Source organism: Alternaria conjuncta (genome assembly GCF_024043145.1).
Source record: "Alternaria conjuncta strain BMP 0040 chromosome Unknown scaffold_8, whole genome shotgun sequence".
In the NCBI taxonomy this organism is placed as follows: Eukaryota; Fungi; Ascomycota; class Dothideomycetes; order Pleosporales; family Pleosporaceae; genus Alternaria; species Alternaria conjuncta.
The window spans coordinates 1,424,256-1,440,241 of record NW_026250097.1 but is presented as its reverse complement, the minus strand read 5'-3'; the positions used below and the strand labels follow the sequence as shown (position 1 = coordinate 1,440,241).

General features: G+C 46.2%; 7 protein-coding genes across 7 annotated transcripts; 5 read left to right on the top strand and 2 right to left on the bottom strand.

The window, feature by feature from the left end:
• Positions 1-509: 509 nt before the first annotated feature.
• J4E85_006290 (uncharacterized protein) lies at positions 510-1,346 on the bottom strand (the record flags this gene model as incomplete). Its single annotated transcript, XM_051470530.1, has 1 exon — positions 510-1,346. One exon carries the CDS (start codon positions 1,344-1,346, stop codon positions 510-512), a length of 837 nt encoding a protein of 278 aa, XP_051326018.1.
• Positions 1,347-1,701: 355 nt separating this feature from the next.
• On the top strand, positions 1,702-3,386 carry J4E85_006289 (uncharacterized protein; the record flags this gene model as incomplete). Its single annotated transcript, XM_051470529.1, has 4 exons — positions 1,702-1,725; positions 1,778-1,894; positions 1,943-2,129; positions 2,179-3,386. The coding sequence occupies 4 exons, from the start codon at positions 1,702-1,704 to the stop codon at positions 3,384-3,386; spliced, it is 1,536 nt and encodes a 511-aa protein (XP_051326017.1).
• A 144-nt stretch (positions 3,387-3,530) lies between these two features.
• J4E85_006288 (uncharacterized protein) lies at positions 3,531-5,063 on the bottom strand (the record flags this gene model as incomplete). The annotated part of the gene is made up of 2 exons (XM_051470528.1): positions 3,531-4,545; positions 4,597-5,063. The coding sequence occupies 2 exons, from the start codon at positions 5,061-5,063 to the stop codon at positions 3,531-3,533; spliced, it is 1,482 nt and encodes a 493-aa protein (XP_051326016.1).
• Positions 5,064-5,982: 919 nt separating this feature from the next.
• On the top strand, positions 5,983-7,210 carry J4E85_006287 (uncharacterized protein; the record flags this gene model as incomplete). Its single annotated transcript, XM_051470527.1, has 2 exons — positions 5,983-6,350; positions 6,400-7,210. 2 exons carry the CDS (start codon positions 5,983-5,985, stop codon positions 7,208-7,210), a joined length of 1,179 nt encoding a protein of 392 aa, XP_051326015.1.
• A 1,028-nt stretch (positions 7,211-8,238) lies between these two features.
• J4E85_006286 (uncharacterized protein) lies at positions 8,239-8,983 on the top strand (the record flags this gene model as incomplete). Its single annotated transcript, XM_051470526.1, has 2 exons — positions 8,239-8,274; positions 8,429-8,983. 2 exons carry the CDS (start codon positions 8,239-8,241, stop codon positions 8,981-8,983), a joined length of 591 nt encoding a protein of 196 aa, XP_051326014.1.
• Positions 8,984-10,224: 1,241 nt separating this feature from the next.
• Positions 10,225-10,934, top strand: J4E85_006285 (uncharacterized protein; the record flags this gene model as incomplete). The annotated part of the gene is made up of 2 exons (XM_051470525.1): positions 10,225-10,557; positions 10,626-10,934. 2 exons carry the CDS (start codon positions 10,225-10,227, stop codon positions 10,932-10,934), a joined length of 642 nt encoding a protein of 213 aa, XP_051326013.1.
• A 766-nt stretch (positions 10,935-11,700) lies between these two features.
• J4E85_006284 (uncharacterized protein) lies at positions 11,701-12,434 on the top strand (the record flags this gene model as incomplete). The annotated part of the gene is made up of 2 exons (XM_051470524.1): positions 11,701-12,093; positions 12,144-12,434. The coding sequence occupies 2 exons, from the start codon at positions 11,701-11,703 to the stop codon at positions 12,432-12,434; spliced, it is 684 nt and encodes a 227-aa protein (XP_051326012.1).
• Between the last annotated feature and the right edge of the window lie 3,552 nt (positions 12,435-15,986).

Sequence of the window (15,986 nt, the reverse complement as noted above, 5' to 3'; positions counted from 1 at the left end):
CATGGAAATGCTGTGGCTGGTGGGGGATCTCCACTGCGTCATCGCATTGTCGCGTGACTAGCGTAGCCGTAAGAAGCCTAGTTTTGCCGGTTGGGTCCACCCAGCACTTGTGGCGACGCGACGAGGCTGTGGTGCCCGGGTTGTCAGGTCTCCTTGAGTGGAAGGGGGAGTAAGGTATATACGGGGTACCGTGTGTCCACACTATTATGATAGTCTTGGGATAATACAAGGGCATGTCGGTAATAGTCGAAGGTGAGTAACGCAACACCAGAGGCAAACATTACCGACCAGAAGAAGGCGAATTGGAGAAAGAACATTAGCATGTTTTTGTCCTTGTTTGCTACTATCAAAGGTATCATACAGAGTGCTCGACTGAAACTTGGGTATGCCGAGCGCCCGCCAACGCCAAAGTAAATGCCGATTTGAACGAACCGTGACCTGTGTCTTCCGCTGATGCACATTACCCTACTATCCTTATACTATGCCCTATCCTGTGATGACCAGTCCGTCTAAGCAGGAGTTGCGATTGCACCGTCGCCTAGTACCCTCGCGACTAGGATGTATAGCATCATCGCTCCGAGAACGATCCTCCACTTGTTGCGGCTCAGCCAGCCTTGACCTGCATCGCGTGCTATTTGCGCTGCATCCTGAACAACCGTTGCGCTTGTGCCGGGGCGTCGTCGCAGGCCGGAGACGTCGGGCGAACAGGCTGGCTGCTGCGAGGGGGTTGGTGCTGCCGGCCGTGGTAGGCCCGTGAGGGGGTCGATGCGGTTCTCCTTCATCCACTTGAGATTCTCCTCGTCCACATCCGGCCACTCATGTCTGAACTTTGCGCCGCCGTCTCCAGCCCGGATGTTGCCGTTCTGGCGACCACCGGCGTTGTCTGACCCAGATGCTTTGCTGCCGCCGCCTGTACTGTTCCACCACCGTGTGCGCTTGGCGAAGAGTTTCCGCTCTGCTTCCGATGCTCGGACGCTACCCGTAGTAATCTCGTCGCTGGTCATGAAACTCAGCAGGCCCGTCAGGATCGTGCTTACCTCCCATGCGGGGTTGAAGCTCTTAGGGTGAAAGTCGGAGATGCTGAGGCACAGCCGGCTGCTGGGTTGGAATCGACCGGATGGTGTGTGCATGCGGATTGCGGGCGGCGCAAAGGGGTAGTCGGGCGGGAAGTTCAGAGTACCCCAGTATTGGCCCCCGTGGTAGGGTGTGTCTGGTGGGCCGGTGATGATGTAGTGCCATTCTAGGATGTTCCTGTCCGAAGGGTGTGCAGTAATGAATGGCGGTGGTGATTTGGAGATGGAAGCGTATTCTCTTGTGAGGCGCTTGGTGGCTGCTGGCGTCGCCATGGTGTGTGAATGTGGGGGGAGAGTGAGTGAGTGGGTGGTTGTGGCAGTCGACGTGTTCCTGGGCGGAGATAGTTGACGTCGACTATCGGATGCGCTGTATAGGTGGCCACCAGATAACAGTGCAGAAGGCGTGGCACGTTTTTCAGTGATTACCCCGCGATAGACAAAGGATAAGAATCACAAAGGCAGGCGCGATAGGTGAATTAGGTCGTTGGTGAAAGAGTTCGGGTCGCACGTCCAGACGACCTTGGAACAGTTGGAGAGTAAGCGCACGTGCATCCGCCGCCCGCGGCGATCCAAAGTTCAAGGTTTCTGAACAACGCCAAGCATCACGCACGCAGACACAGACAGCCCAATGGCTTCGCCGCATGAAGACGATGTGAGTAGGCGTGCATCATGCTAGTAAAGGCACATCGCTAATTGGGTCCAAGGTCTTCGAAAGGCTCAAGAACAAGACGGACCTGAACGAGCAGAAGCGCCAGCAGGATGAGCTCAATGCGCGGCTCTACGCCCAGCAGCAGAGGTCGAAGGAGAGGCTGGGAGAGCTGGTATGCATTCTGGACATTCAATTGGGGCTGTTGCTGAGGCTGTGCTAGATTGAAGACAACTCGTCGCTACCCGTGACGATATCGTCGGTGCGCATCCTCCACGCCAACCGCACACGAAGAAGCTTCCTCGAGCGAGTTGTCGACCCCCTGCTGAGCGCAAACCGGGACCAGCCATACACTCTCGAAGACGCGATAAAGGAAGTCGGCGTAGCTACCGATAAGCTCAATCGCTTTGGTACGTCAGCACGCGACGGAGGGGCTCACACTTGTCTAACATTGGCTAGGTATCTTCAGGTCGCCAATATCAGTCTACCTCGACCGTCCTAACCAGACCGTCGCCTCTTCCTCCCCCACGGATGTTGACGTGTACATCTCGGCCCAAGAGCGCGGCAACTACACCATCAAGACCGGAACTGAGGCTGGAGCCTCTGAAGCCGATGCCTACGTCCACGCCGAACTACGAAATCTGCTTGGTGGAGCCGAGACGCTGAACGCACACGGATCGCTGGGCACGCGAACACGGTCGGCCTACTCTCTCGCCTTCGACAGTCCCATCCTCAGCAACCCCGATCTCAAGTTCCAGGTCAACGGATTCGCGAGTTCGACACTGAAGAGCTGGGCAAGCCATGAGGAAGTCCTCAAGGGTGGAAACTCGAAGCTACTATGGAGGATGAAGAACGGCGCGACACACGAATTTGGCTACTCTGGCATCTGGCGACAGGTGACTAGTCTGGCTGAGAACGCATCGCCTTCTGTCCGCGCAGATGCTGGTGACTCCTTCAAGTCGAGCATCTCGCATACCTGGGTCAACGACAAGCGCGACTACCCTCTCCTGCCTAGCAGCGGCTACTTCCTGAAGACCGTATCCGAACTCGCTGGTTGGGGTCCCCTGAAGGGCGACACCGCATACTGGAAGTCAGAGGCAGAGTCGCAAGTCGCTCTCCCCTTCGGCAACACAGGCATCACGCTTACTGCTGGTCTACGGGGTGGACTTCTCTACCCCATGGCTTTGGGTGGAGAAAGCCAACCCCAGGCCTCGCGCATCAACGACCGCTTCCAGCTCGGCGGCCCCAACAACGTGCGTGGCTTCCGCATCGCTGGTCTTGGTCCGCGTGACGGCGCCGATGCACTAGGTGGCGACATCTACGCTGCTGGTGGCGCATCGCTCCTCCTCCCCATTCCGCGCGTCGGCAAGGAGACACCTCTCCGTCTCCAAGCTTTCATCAACGGTGGCCGTCTCCTCGCACTCAAGAACCCCAACTCCAAGAAAGAAGACGGGTCATTCGGCAGCTCAAGCGACGTAACTGGCGCGATTCAAAAGTCTTTCTCCAGTCTCACTGCTGAACTTCCCAGTGCGGCAGCTGGTCTAGGCCTCGTATACGCACACCCCGTTGCGAGGTTCGAGATCAACTTCTCTCTTCCACTCGTCATGAGGGCCAAGGAGGAAGGCAGGAAAGGACTGAGCTTCGGCGTCGGCATCGAGTTCTTGTAGACACAGATTCAGTTGTGTAAATGTGTATTTGTAGGCCGTATAGACTTTCTTCTCGAGCAAGCAGATCACTTCTTTCTCAGTCAAATTCGTGTTCACATGTCTCTCGCATTCAGTTCAAAAGTCTACCCCTACAACTGAAAAGATCTAGCTGCCCACCAACTGCGGCCCTTCGAACACCTTCTGCGGATCATACACGCCCTTAATCCCCACCAACCTCTCATAATGCTCCCCCCAATACCTCGAATGCGCATCCGCCTTGGTAAGGTTCGTATCCGCATAATTGATATACATGCCAAACTGCTCGCCCTCGCTCGCCTTCTCAATCGCATCGACCCAGCCGTTCAAGAACTCCATCATCTTAGGCGTATACGTCGCGGAATCAGGGAAAATGCGGTCGTTGAACTGCATTTTGAAGACGGCGTTGCGGTGCGAGTACGACGTCTCGTCCGCGGGTACTTTGGAGATGGCGGAGCCGGAGCCGCCGTGCATGTCGATGAGGAGGTACCAGGATCGGCCCCGGATGTTGCGCGCGGTGGTGAAGTAGTAGTCTGCGAGGGCGGTCATGGCAGCGGGGGAGAGGTATTCCGGCATGAGGGACTTGGCGTAGAAGTTCTCGTGGTAGTCGTATATTTCGGGTTGGGGCAACGGGCCATTGGAAAAGGACGTCAAAGTGTCGATCCATTTCTTCGTTGAGACGGTACCTGCGCCGCGTCCCTCAAGGGGGATGTTGAGTTTGGTAAGCAGCGGGTTCATGATGGTGTCGAAGGCGCTGCGGTTGCCGTAGTATACGCCGGTTAGTTGGTTGGGGAGGAACATGCGCATGTTTAGCTCTGGGGGTTGGTCGTGGATGGTGAAGTTTTGGAGGACGGTCAGGATGTTGGCGAGTTGCGATGTGTTGGATGGGGAGAGGTTGTAGGAGAATACGAGGTTGCTTTCGGGGGCGTCAAACGTTTTGAACTTGAAGTCGGTGACGATGCCGAAGGCGGCGCCTGCGCCTCGTAGGGCCCAGAAGAGGTCTGGGTTCGAGGTTGGTGACGCGGTTACTACGCTGCTGTTGTGGAGGACGACAGTTACAGAGACAAGTTGGTCGAGTGTAAGGCCGTGCAGGCGAGATGACATGCCATAGCCTCCATGAAGAGTGAGACCGCTTACACCAACACTGGAAAGTGTTAGTACATATATGGCGTTGATGATAAGGATGAGGACCTACCCAGGACATGTTCCGTGGCTGATGGCTTGCTTGCCTTGGTCGTAAAGAGCCAGAGCAATGTTACCCAGTCTACCACCAGCTCCTATGACAGCTGTGTGTGCTTCTTGGTCAACGGTGACACTGTTGAAGCGGCGCATGTCGACGATCAAGTGTCCATCTTCGCCTCCAAGACCATGTGATCCATAGCTGTGGCCTCCGCACTTCGGAGTGACTTGGACACCACTCTCAACCCCGCAGGATACGGCATCTTGGACTTGTTTCACTGTTTGTGGTACAACGTAGGAAGCCGGCTTGAATGGTAAACGAAGGTTGAAGGGCTTGACTGCCTGAGTATAGTTCTTGGTGCCTGCAGCATATACAGGAACTTGGCGAGACTCGAGGCATTCGCTCAATGTGGAATTCGCAGCGGTAGTGCAAGAAAAGAGAGCGCAGGCTGCAAACAGCCATGTGTAGTATTCTTTCATCATTCTGGAAGTCGGAAAGTGGCTTGGCTGCCCAGAAAAGTTCATCCGCTAACGTCCTCGCGATACTTATGGATTGCTTGAATCCTAGAGGTGGATTCTGATGATGAGATACATATTGACCCAATACACTACGGCTGAAGACCCAGAAAACATGTCTGACCAGGAGACATGACTGCGATGAAGGGATGAGAATGCCCAGAGTGGAAACCTTGCTCTTTCCTTGGATCCTTCGTCGGAATCGTGGGGATTCCAAGAGGATTTGGTACTGGTAATAACAGATCTTGCCTCCATCGCACGACAACTTCCAAGCTACGGCTATACCAAGAAGCGGTGGCTTCAGCTTGATTTACCTCTTGGCAAAGATTGGTCGCAGAAAGATTAAGAGATGCCACCTCGTCTATACCCACACACGTGTCCAGGTGCGCTGCAGCCGCATCCACGTACCGACATAGGGCAGCGGCGTGGCGGCTGCATTCCCGGTATAAGGCCTGGCCAAGAGATCTTAACATGCGCGTGCCCGAGATGAAAGACCGAAATGCAAGGCTACTGCAATTTCGCCATGTTGATCAACCTGGGGTCGGCAACCGGCTGAAACGTTGTACCCCTGCTCGAAACATGGCTGTAGATTGCTATATATTGTCCGACGTGCGGCCTTTAACCGGCTTGGACAATCGCATACTCACCGAGGCTGAAGTGGCACCCTCGCTTTCAGCAAAACGCATGATGGAGTCGGTTGTTTAGTCCAAGAGGGTGTAGTCAGGTGTTTCATCGTCGTAGCTCCGAAATGTCGAGTGCGGGCGCGTGACGCAAGGCGGTCTGGTGGAAATGTCAAAGAACACACGTCGAACATACAAAACGATGCTACTTCCCTGTGCTCCAAAGTCAGTAACAGATACATCCTGACTCGCAAACCATAATCATCATGGTCCATTCGCATTCACTCCTTCTACCGCTGTTCGGCACGGCCGCAAGTGCGGCAAACCTGTGGGCGACGCACTACTCCGGCACCATCAACTACCTGTCGTTCAACAGCAATGCCTTGACTCTCAGTAGTTCGGCCTCTACTGGCAACAAGCTGCCTAGTTGGATTACGTATGACAGTGCTGGAAAGGCGCTCTATATTCCAGATGAGGTCTTCCAGGGCCAAGGAGGCGGAAACTTGGTATCCTTCTCCACGGGTGCGAACGGCAACGTGACCTCAATCGGAAAGGGCTCTACACCTCAGGGTGTAGTTGCGACAACGCTCTATGGTGGTCCGGATGGAAAAAGCTTCATCGCCAATGCCCACTAGTAAGTCAGCAGCCCTGAGAAAACACGACTGTTGCTAATCGACCGAAAGCCAAACTTCGCAGTTGACGACCTTCAAGCTGCCATTGAATGGCGGACAGCCGCTTCAGACAATGAAGTACACTGGTAAAAGTGTCAACCCTTACCGTCAAGAAGCTCCCCACCCGCATCATGCTTTTGTGGACCCGTCTGGCGACTTCTTGATTGTACCTGATCTCGGAACCGATAAGATCAGGATCAACAAGATCGACCAGACAACTGGCAATCTTACAGAGTGCGGTGCTGCTTTGCCGCCACCTGGAACAGGACCAAGGCACGGCGCCTTCTGGGCACCGGCAGGAGCAAACTCGCGCGTTCGCCGTGCTGCAGACGGCACAGTGCTCTTCATCGCCAACGAGCTCTCCAACAGCGTGTCGGCATGGGCGGTGTCATACCCCGCATCGGGAGGCTGCATGTCTCTGACCCTGAAGCAGACGCTCACACCGTACCAAGGCAATGCCACCGCCGTTTCCGGTACCAAGGTCGGTGAGATCAAGGTCAAGGGAAACTTCGTTTACACCAGCAACCGAAACGACAAGAAATTCAAGCCTAACGACTCAATCACCCAATTCAGCATCTCTCCTAACGGAAGCCTGACATGGACTGCCCTCACATCGTCCTACGGCACATACCCGCGTACTTTCGACATCAACAAGGCCGGTGACTTCGTCGCCATTGGCGACCAAACCACTTCGAACGTAGCTATCGTACCGAGAGATCCGGCGACTGGCAAGTTGGGAGAGCGCGTTGCGGACCTTAGGATTGGGGCTGCCGGCATTCCGGAGAACGAGGACGGTCTCAGCGCGGTTGTCTGGGCCGAGTAGGCGTCCGCTTGTTGATCATTGGGACTTTTTGTATATACAATAACTTTCGTATAAATCATAGGGTTGCGCAGGCTGATTGCGATTCCACGATGACGCGTTCGTCTGCGATGGAGGTGTGAAGAAGGAAGAGCGCGTGAAGGTTGAGTGTTGCCAAGACGCTAACCCGGGTGCCATTTCCTCACGCGTCAAGACTCACACCCATGCTTCCTTGTGCATCCAAAACACGCCTTACCAGCTGCCCAATACGACTCTATCATCAAATCAATCACGAAAATCGGACATCCGCATTACTCACTCGCAATACCAGCCTTTAACCACATCTCATCGAAAGTCCAGTCACACCTGCTGTCCAACAACATGAAGACTGACAATTACCTTAACCTCTGCCTCGAGCAGGCCGCTAAGTCGCCTTTGCGCTATCGTCATGGAGCTATCATTGTTCGTGGTGGTAAAGTCATTGGTCAGGGCTACAATGACCATCGCTCTGGCTTTGACGGTGGTGCTCTGAAGACCGGGCGCCTTCCACTGCGTGCGACCAAGCGAGAGATAAGTGAGCCGAAAGGTCATGTGAATGAGACATTTACGCCGTTTGAAAGCATGGGCGGTGGAGGAAAGCTCGCCAACACTCCGTTATCTATGCATAGCGAGATGATGGCGATTCACTCTGCTCTCTCAGCTTCTAGCACGCTGGCCTCTAGCGCGGTGTCCTCCGAAAAACCGTGCTTTAAACTATCGGGTGATTCTAAACGAAAGTCACGACTACGAAGGGAAGCAATCAACTCATACGTCAAAGCCATCTGCGAGGCCGCACTGGCCCAGTCCACCGCGGCCTCTGGCAGTGCCCAGTCTGGCGTTCAAGAGTGGCGATTTGAATCCTCTGCATCTGGATCGCGCGAGACTGAATCTTGTGTTTCACGACCAGGAGAAGAACGAGAACGTGGCCTTATCGGAAGTGAACAGTACGGAGAAACACCGCCTGAAGAACGGGAAGAATCATCATCATCACAAGCCTGGCAACAAGTCCAACAATGGACAACACAAACACAGTGGTCGACAACATGCGCGTAAGCAGACCATCGTAGCTCCATGCTACAATCAGTCTCCAACGTCGAGCGCTTCTGAATCGTCTTCGTCGCCGGAAGTGTCATCCAACAATCGTGATAAAGCAGGAAAGGTGCGTCGTCCAAGCTCTGTTGTCACACATGCTGACGATCATAGAAGGAAAGACAGAATCCTCCAAACTCCAGGAGTCAGCCAATGCTCATGCCGAAGGGACAGACTGGACAGAGTTCTCGCAATCTCAAAGACAGGACCAAGAGCCCACGTTTGAATGGAGCCGATCTGTATGTCGTAAGACTGGGCTGGCAATGTGCGCCGAAGGTGTGCTGCGAAGATCCAGGCGAAGACGCTGCGACGCTACCTCCATCGCGCCCTGCAACAGGTTCATTGCACGACGAGCTCACCAGTCCAGAGCCGGAGAGGCCAGCACGTACCAAGCACCCGCCGCCATCAACAAAGGACGAGAAGCGACCCACCGTCCTAGCTTCCCGACCCTGCTACCGATGCATTTCCTACATGGCGTCTGTGGGCATCAAACGCGTTTTCTGGACTGGTGACAAGGGAGGCTGGGAGGGCGCCAAGGTGCGTGATCTGGTCGATGCGCTTGACAACATGGGATCGCAGTCGCCCACTGATGCTTCGGTGGCACTTAACAGCGTCTTCGTCACAAAACACGAGGTACTGATGCTGCGCAGGATAATGGGGGACAGCTAAATTCGGATGCATCTAATACTATGATGACAACATACAGCTTCCGATAGCCTCATGTGTGTCTTAATCGCGTTTGTGCTCCCAGCAAGCGGCATCTAAGATCACGCACTCTATAGCAAGCAGATAAAGTTTCTCTGTATACAAGTACCTACCTGTCTGCCAGCAGACTTGTACCAGTTTATTCAAGCACGATGGTTGAAATTCACAAGATCGAGTTTGTCGACAGCTGTCCCGTTCTTCCCTCGACTGCTCCACGTGAGTACCCTCATATCATCGACCTGGGTTCCCACAAAATAACCGAGGGCGATTTTGTTACAGATATCCAGACACAAGATGCAGTCGTCACGGTTCTTAACGCGGTCTCCAGCGATACTCTTCTCAATTTCCTCGCGTCTACGGGGACATTCCGAATCGAGTTTGAACCCAAAGTCGAGCCTCGCGGTGCTCGTGTTATCTTCGTGAAGAAAGGAAACCACGTTTTAGTAAGTCACGACCCGTCAAAGACTTTAAAATTTTCATCACTCACAAATTTTGTCCAGATCGGTCAGTATACCATTGATGCAGCACGAGATATGTTTGACTTCAACATAATTATTCGTTTTACTATCGGAAAGAGTAGAGCCTGGAAGGTTACGCACGCAGCTTATCGCGACTGCTTCCCACAGGACTGGGACGAAGTCTGGGCGGGAAGGACGACCAATGATGACTTCTTGATCGCTTCCCACAGGACTACGGGAGGAGACGCAATGATGGGACCTCTGCTCAGGAAGTTCGCTGACTGCTTGTTAGTGGGCAGGTATTGGGACACTGCTCAATGGACTTGTACGACCACTAATTCCTAGTGAAATGTTGTTGTAAGTTAAGTAAGTGAGTGCAAGAGATATCACGGGACACATTTTGGATGCCGGGAGCTTCAGTTGGCTCTCAAATGATGTCATGGATCCATAGATCACTGAGATAACTTCGGCGTGCTTTCATATTTATACGTCTACAAATGATTTGGCTCAAGCTCTCAAAAAGAATAGACTGCCCATAAATGTAAGGCTAACGTCTGCTCATACGAGTATGCCTGCTTAATCTGGATCGCCAACTGACTTCCCAGATCACGTGCTACAGGCTAGGTTTCTCTAAGGTTGTCTATGATCCGTAGAAGCGGGGTATTCCCGCATAATCAAACTAGCTAGAACCAATCTTATCTTTCCATACAACACCTCGGCCTCACCAAACAATCTACAAACAACAAGATGGCTACTGCTTCCGGCCCTGATGGCGGCACCCCCAAGCCCGACTTCCTCACAGCGCCGTTTCTCAACGTCTACGAGCGACTGCCCGCCCACTCACCCTCCACCCATGCCCACATCATCGACGCGGGCCCCTTCAGGGAGGTCCTGATCGAGAGCGAAGAAGAGTACGATCTCAAGATCCAAGATGCAGTGGCCACTATGCTGTTCAAGATCTCCAAGGACACCCTAGACACGTTCCTCAGCGGCGTCACAGATTCGTTCAAGCTCGTTCAATCGTGTGAAAGACGAAGCAACTGGCAGCTCATCATCTGGAGGCAGGGAACTCAGGTTCTGGTACGTGACCCGAACGAAACAGAATAGGCCTCATCAAGATGCATACTTACATCGCCCTTACGTTTCAGATTGGTCAATTCATCGACAACGAGAAAGAGGATTATCTAGAGTGGGGTAACCTCGTTCGTTGCACTATCAACTACGACGGATCTTGGGGTCTCGACTCTGTCAGCCACGGCAGAGTAACTGAGCGAGAGTATAAACAGGCATATTTTGAGACGTCTATGTATATCGGCACCAGCCGAGAGTTGGGCGCTGGCGACGAGAAAGAGATGGCAGAGTATGCAAGCACCTTGAGCGATTATATCATCATGGAAAGGTGTTGGAGCGCCGATGCAGGTTCCAAATGGGACATCGAGACCACCATGGCTGATTGATGTATCTCCATTTTCATGGAGGCTGCGTTCTCATGTTCTGAGCATTGGGTCAAACTAGTTCCTGTGTTTGAGAGAGGAAGAGAAGCTTAACGACCGGCTATTCAAGTGCGTCTTCTCACAGAATTCTAGAGTAGTCAACACCAATCCATTAAAACACTATCTCACAAGTCCGTGACTAACACGAAGGCGTATCCAGGCCGTGAATCAAGGCAAGAATAAATAAGGGCTTTGTATTTAGCAATGTATTAGTCTTCGAAGCTGCGTTTCACTCGTCAACGCTCTTTCATCTCACCTGGCCTTTGTCAATGCGCGAACAAAACCTTGCATACCGACTGTTCCTGTCCTGCGACAACATCACTTGCTCAAAACATTCTTATCATTTGCACCTAATAACTACTACAGCCATGTGCGATAATCGGTATGTCATCTCTTTCCTCACCGTCGCGCCTTCCATGAGCTCTCACCGACCTCGCCCGCTAGCGCTACTAGTGTGACCCGCATGGCAAACGCCTACACGCTTCACACAGAGCGGCCTCTTCACCCATTATCTTTCATCGCTCCTCGTCAGACTTCATGTTCACCACTCCTCTCTCTTGGATCTCATCGCTCACCAGAAGCCAGCGTGCCCAACTGTTGTACTCATATATCTTGTACCATGCCGGTAACTACGAGATTCAGACGCTTGCAGCTACAACCTTCTGACTCTGACAACCACCCCGAACAAGACACACGAGATCTCTCACAACCTGTCATCCGCACCGCTACAATGACTACTCATCACGACAGCACTCCTATGGAGATCGACATCGAAACCAGCGGTCTTCCATCCCCGGCTAGCACCGAAATCCGTCCCGAATCGCCGGGCAAGAGTGACTCTGGCAAGAGCGATAGCAGCACGTCTTCATACACAGATGACTTCGAGACCTTACCATCAAGCGGTCCGGCCAGCCATGCTCATATCCTCGATCTCGGCGAGTATGCTGCGTCTATGAAAGAAGATGGCGCGCTCAAGCTCCAAGATGCTGTCGTCACCGCTCTCTTCAACATCTCACCGGCAACTCTCAAGTCGTTCGTCAGCCCGACCGTCAACACCTTCAAGGCTGTGTTCGGCAAGAAGGACGTTCAGCTCGTCGTATGGCGCAAGGGTCTTGAAGTCTTTGTAGGTCATCACATACAACACCAAGCAGACAGTCGCTGACACCCCTCTAGATTGGCACCTTCGAGAACCACACATCCATGAAGGCGTACCGCTTCGAACACGTCGCCGGCTTCCTAATCGGCTACGACGGCTCTTGGCACTTGAAGGTCACTGCCAGTAATGCCTACTGCGCACCCAAGTGGCCAGATGTCTGGGCTGGAAAGTTCGAATGTCATGGCGGCGTCGCGAAGATGACCATCGAGACCGGGGAGACGGAAATGGCGAAGCGCGCCTCGGCTTTGGCGGCTGCTATGATAGATGGCAGGTACTGGGAACTGAAGACTGATGTCAAAATGACTTAACGCGAGGGCGGCATAGGCAAGCTCTTGTGTTAACAATACTTCTCTTTTTTCAAGAGAATCTAATTAGATAGGTTTATATAAAATTTAGAAGTTGTAAGTTACTTATTTATATTACTACTGCAGTACTATAAAATAAGATAGAAGAACTAAAGTATATATTATACTCTAAGTTAGAAGAGAGTAATATATAAAATAGTTACTACTACTACGTCTTTATTACTTATATAACGTATATATAACTATAGTAGACTTTATTATTACTACTACTTTTTTAAACTTAAATATTTAAATTACTTACTATAGCTTTATAGTACTTAAAAATATCTTTTATAAGAGTTTTTACTTTATAAAAACTACTATAAGTAAGTTTATATTACTAGTAAAGAGTCTTTTTTTTCTTATTATTATCTTTTTTCTTAATATATTTATATAAAATATAAAAGAGTATTACTTTATTTTTAGCTAACTTTATAGTATATTATAGTATTAGTATTAAAGATATAGCTATTATAACTACTTAGCTATAAACTACTCTAGATCTCTCTAGATCTTTCTAGACTATACTAGTATATATAAGTGTAGGCTCTACTAGTATAGAAACTTAGAGAAACCTTTTATAAGTAATAGCTTTATCTAGATTACTTAGTAAAGATTTATATTTATATAATTCTATATTAATTTATTCTACTTTTATAATAGAAATCTCTACTTATAACTATTAGTAATACTATAAATATAGTTTTATTATAATTATATAGCGTAGTAGAAAATATAGCTTTTTTAGCTTAGTCTAAACTAGCTAATATTTTATTAGCTCTAACTACTACTAAAAAGAAAGTATAAGCTCTAATACTTACTATAAAAATACTACTAGTTAAAAAAAGAATACTTATTAATAAACTAATACTATTAACTTTCTAGTAAGAACTTAAATAAAAAGAATAGCTTTTGTTAAAAGCTAAATAGTATATAAAGATTACTACTTTATATATCTAATATAAGGCTTTTAAGACTATACTTACTAAAGGTAATTTCTAGACTTTACTACTACTTATACTAATACTAGCTCTAGCTACGCCTACTAAGAGTACTTTATACTAAACTAAACTTTTTAAAATTCTACTTCTAAAATCTAACTTTTTAATATATTTTAAAAGTAAAAATAAAGTATAACTTAATAGCTAGACTAAAGCTTATAAATACTTTTTTAAGAGTAACTTTACTTTAACTAACTTAACTATATAAGTTAACTTTATAATTAAATAGCTTAGAAACTACTAACTTAACTATTAGAAAAAAATAGCTAAAGCTATTATAGCTAACTTAAAAGTACTAGTTCTAACTTAGACTACTCTAAAGTTAGCTATACTAAAGTCTCTTAGCTTTTTTTTTAAATATAAGTAAATAGCTAAAAAAAAAATTAAAAATATAAAATAGTATTATTATATCTTTACTAAGCTTCTTAACTACTTTAAGATATAATAAAAGAATCTTAATATTTAAGCTACTCTTAATAATACTAATAAAAATTATATTTATAACTTTTACTTTACTCTTAACTTAAAAATATATAAATAACTAGATAATATTAAGTAAAAGTAGTATAGTCTTATAGTACTAGAGGCTAAAGCTAACTAGTAGTATAAAGCTCTAAAGTTTATACTTTAGATTAAATAGATTTAGATAGATATAGAAAATACTAAAAAAGACTAGTTACTTTTTAAGTAAATATAGTATAATACTAACTAGTATAGTCTACTTAGCTAAGAAGTAAAACTACGTATACTACTTAAGAAAGAATTTATAACTACTCTAGTAGTTTAAATAAGTATAAAGAATATTAGTTAAGTTAAATACTATAACTACTACTATAAAAAGTACTATAAAAGAAAGTATTCTAACTCTACTAGTACTTAGAAGAGAAAAGTATACTTTTAAGCTACTTAACTTTATAGTCTAAGAAACTTATTATATACTTTAAAAGTCTTATTACTACTATAAGTAGTAAGTATAAAACTAAGCTAGAAATAGTAGGCTTATCTTTAATTACTATAAAAAGTACTATTTTAGCTAAATTTAGGCTTATTTATATTTAGGCGCTTCTTAATAGTAGTACTAAAACTAACTTTATTAGTTAAGCTATAGCTAGTAAAGCTAAATATAAACTATACTAAGATAGTATAACTTAGTTCTATAGTTTTAATAGCTAAGAACTAGCTATATTAGACTAAGTAAATATAAAGTATACTATAACTAATAGCTATAATACTACCTAAGAAAAGTAAAAAAAGTTCTATTTAGAAGACTTTAAAGAATTTAATATAATTTTAGATATACTATAGCTAAAGTAATAGTAATCTACTTTAAACTTTATCTTAAAATCTATAAAATTTATAAAGTAAACTAAATACTATAAAATTACTTTAGAAACTTCTAAATAATTTATAGCTATACTTCTTAATAAAAATAATAATAGCTTTCTACTAGTAGTAAACTAAGTAGGTTAAGATAATAGTACTCTACTTTATTAGTACTATAGTTTCTAGATAAAGGCTTTTTCTAAGAAAGATACTACTATTCTAGCTAAATATAAGTTATATAAAATAGTAATTAATCTAAAGAAAGACAAGAATCTACTTTATAAACTACTTTATAGTCTATTAGTAATAGAAGTAGAAATACTACGTAAATATATTAATAAAAACCTAGCTAGAGAATAAATTAGATATTTTACCTCTAAAGTAGAAGCGCTAATTTTATTTATAAAGAAGAAGAATAGCTTTTTCTAGTTATATATAGACTACTATAGCCTTAATATAATTACTATAAAAAACTACTACTTACTACTACTTATAGAAGAGTTCTTTAATTAACTTAGATTTATATTAATTTATACTAAACTAAACTTATAGAATACTTACTATTATATCTATATTAAAAAGAAAAATAAGTAGAAGATAGCCTTCTATACTAGATATAGCTATTTTAAATATACTATAATACTATTTAGCTTTACTAATACCTTTATAGTATTTTAGAATTATATTAACTTAATTTTATTAGATCTACTAGATATTTACTATATTATATACTTTAATAATATTCTTATCTACTTTTAAAATAAGAAGAAATATATTAGCTAGATCTAAGAAGTATTATCTAAACTTATCTAGTATAGACTATATACTAAACTTTCTAAGTATAACTTCTATACTTAAAAAGTAAACTACTTAGATTTTAAAGTTACTCTATAAAGAGTAGAAATAAAGACTAACTATATTAATACTATTTAATTCTAGCCTATATCTACTTTAGTTAGAAATATCTAAATCTTTCTAAACTTTACTAACTACTACTAGCGCTTTATAAAAGAGTTCTTTAGAATAGCTACTTCTTTTTACTAAATTATCTAAAAGCTACCTAAAGTAAGTAAAAGTAGCTACTAGTAATAATAAGAAGAATTACGTCTAATTAAGCTAGAACTTAATACTATTAAAGCTTTTAAGATTCTTAAAGAAAAATTTACTATAAGCTCTATTCTAGTCTATTTTA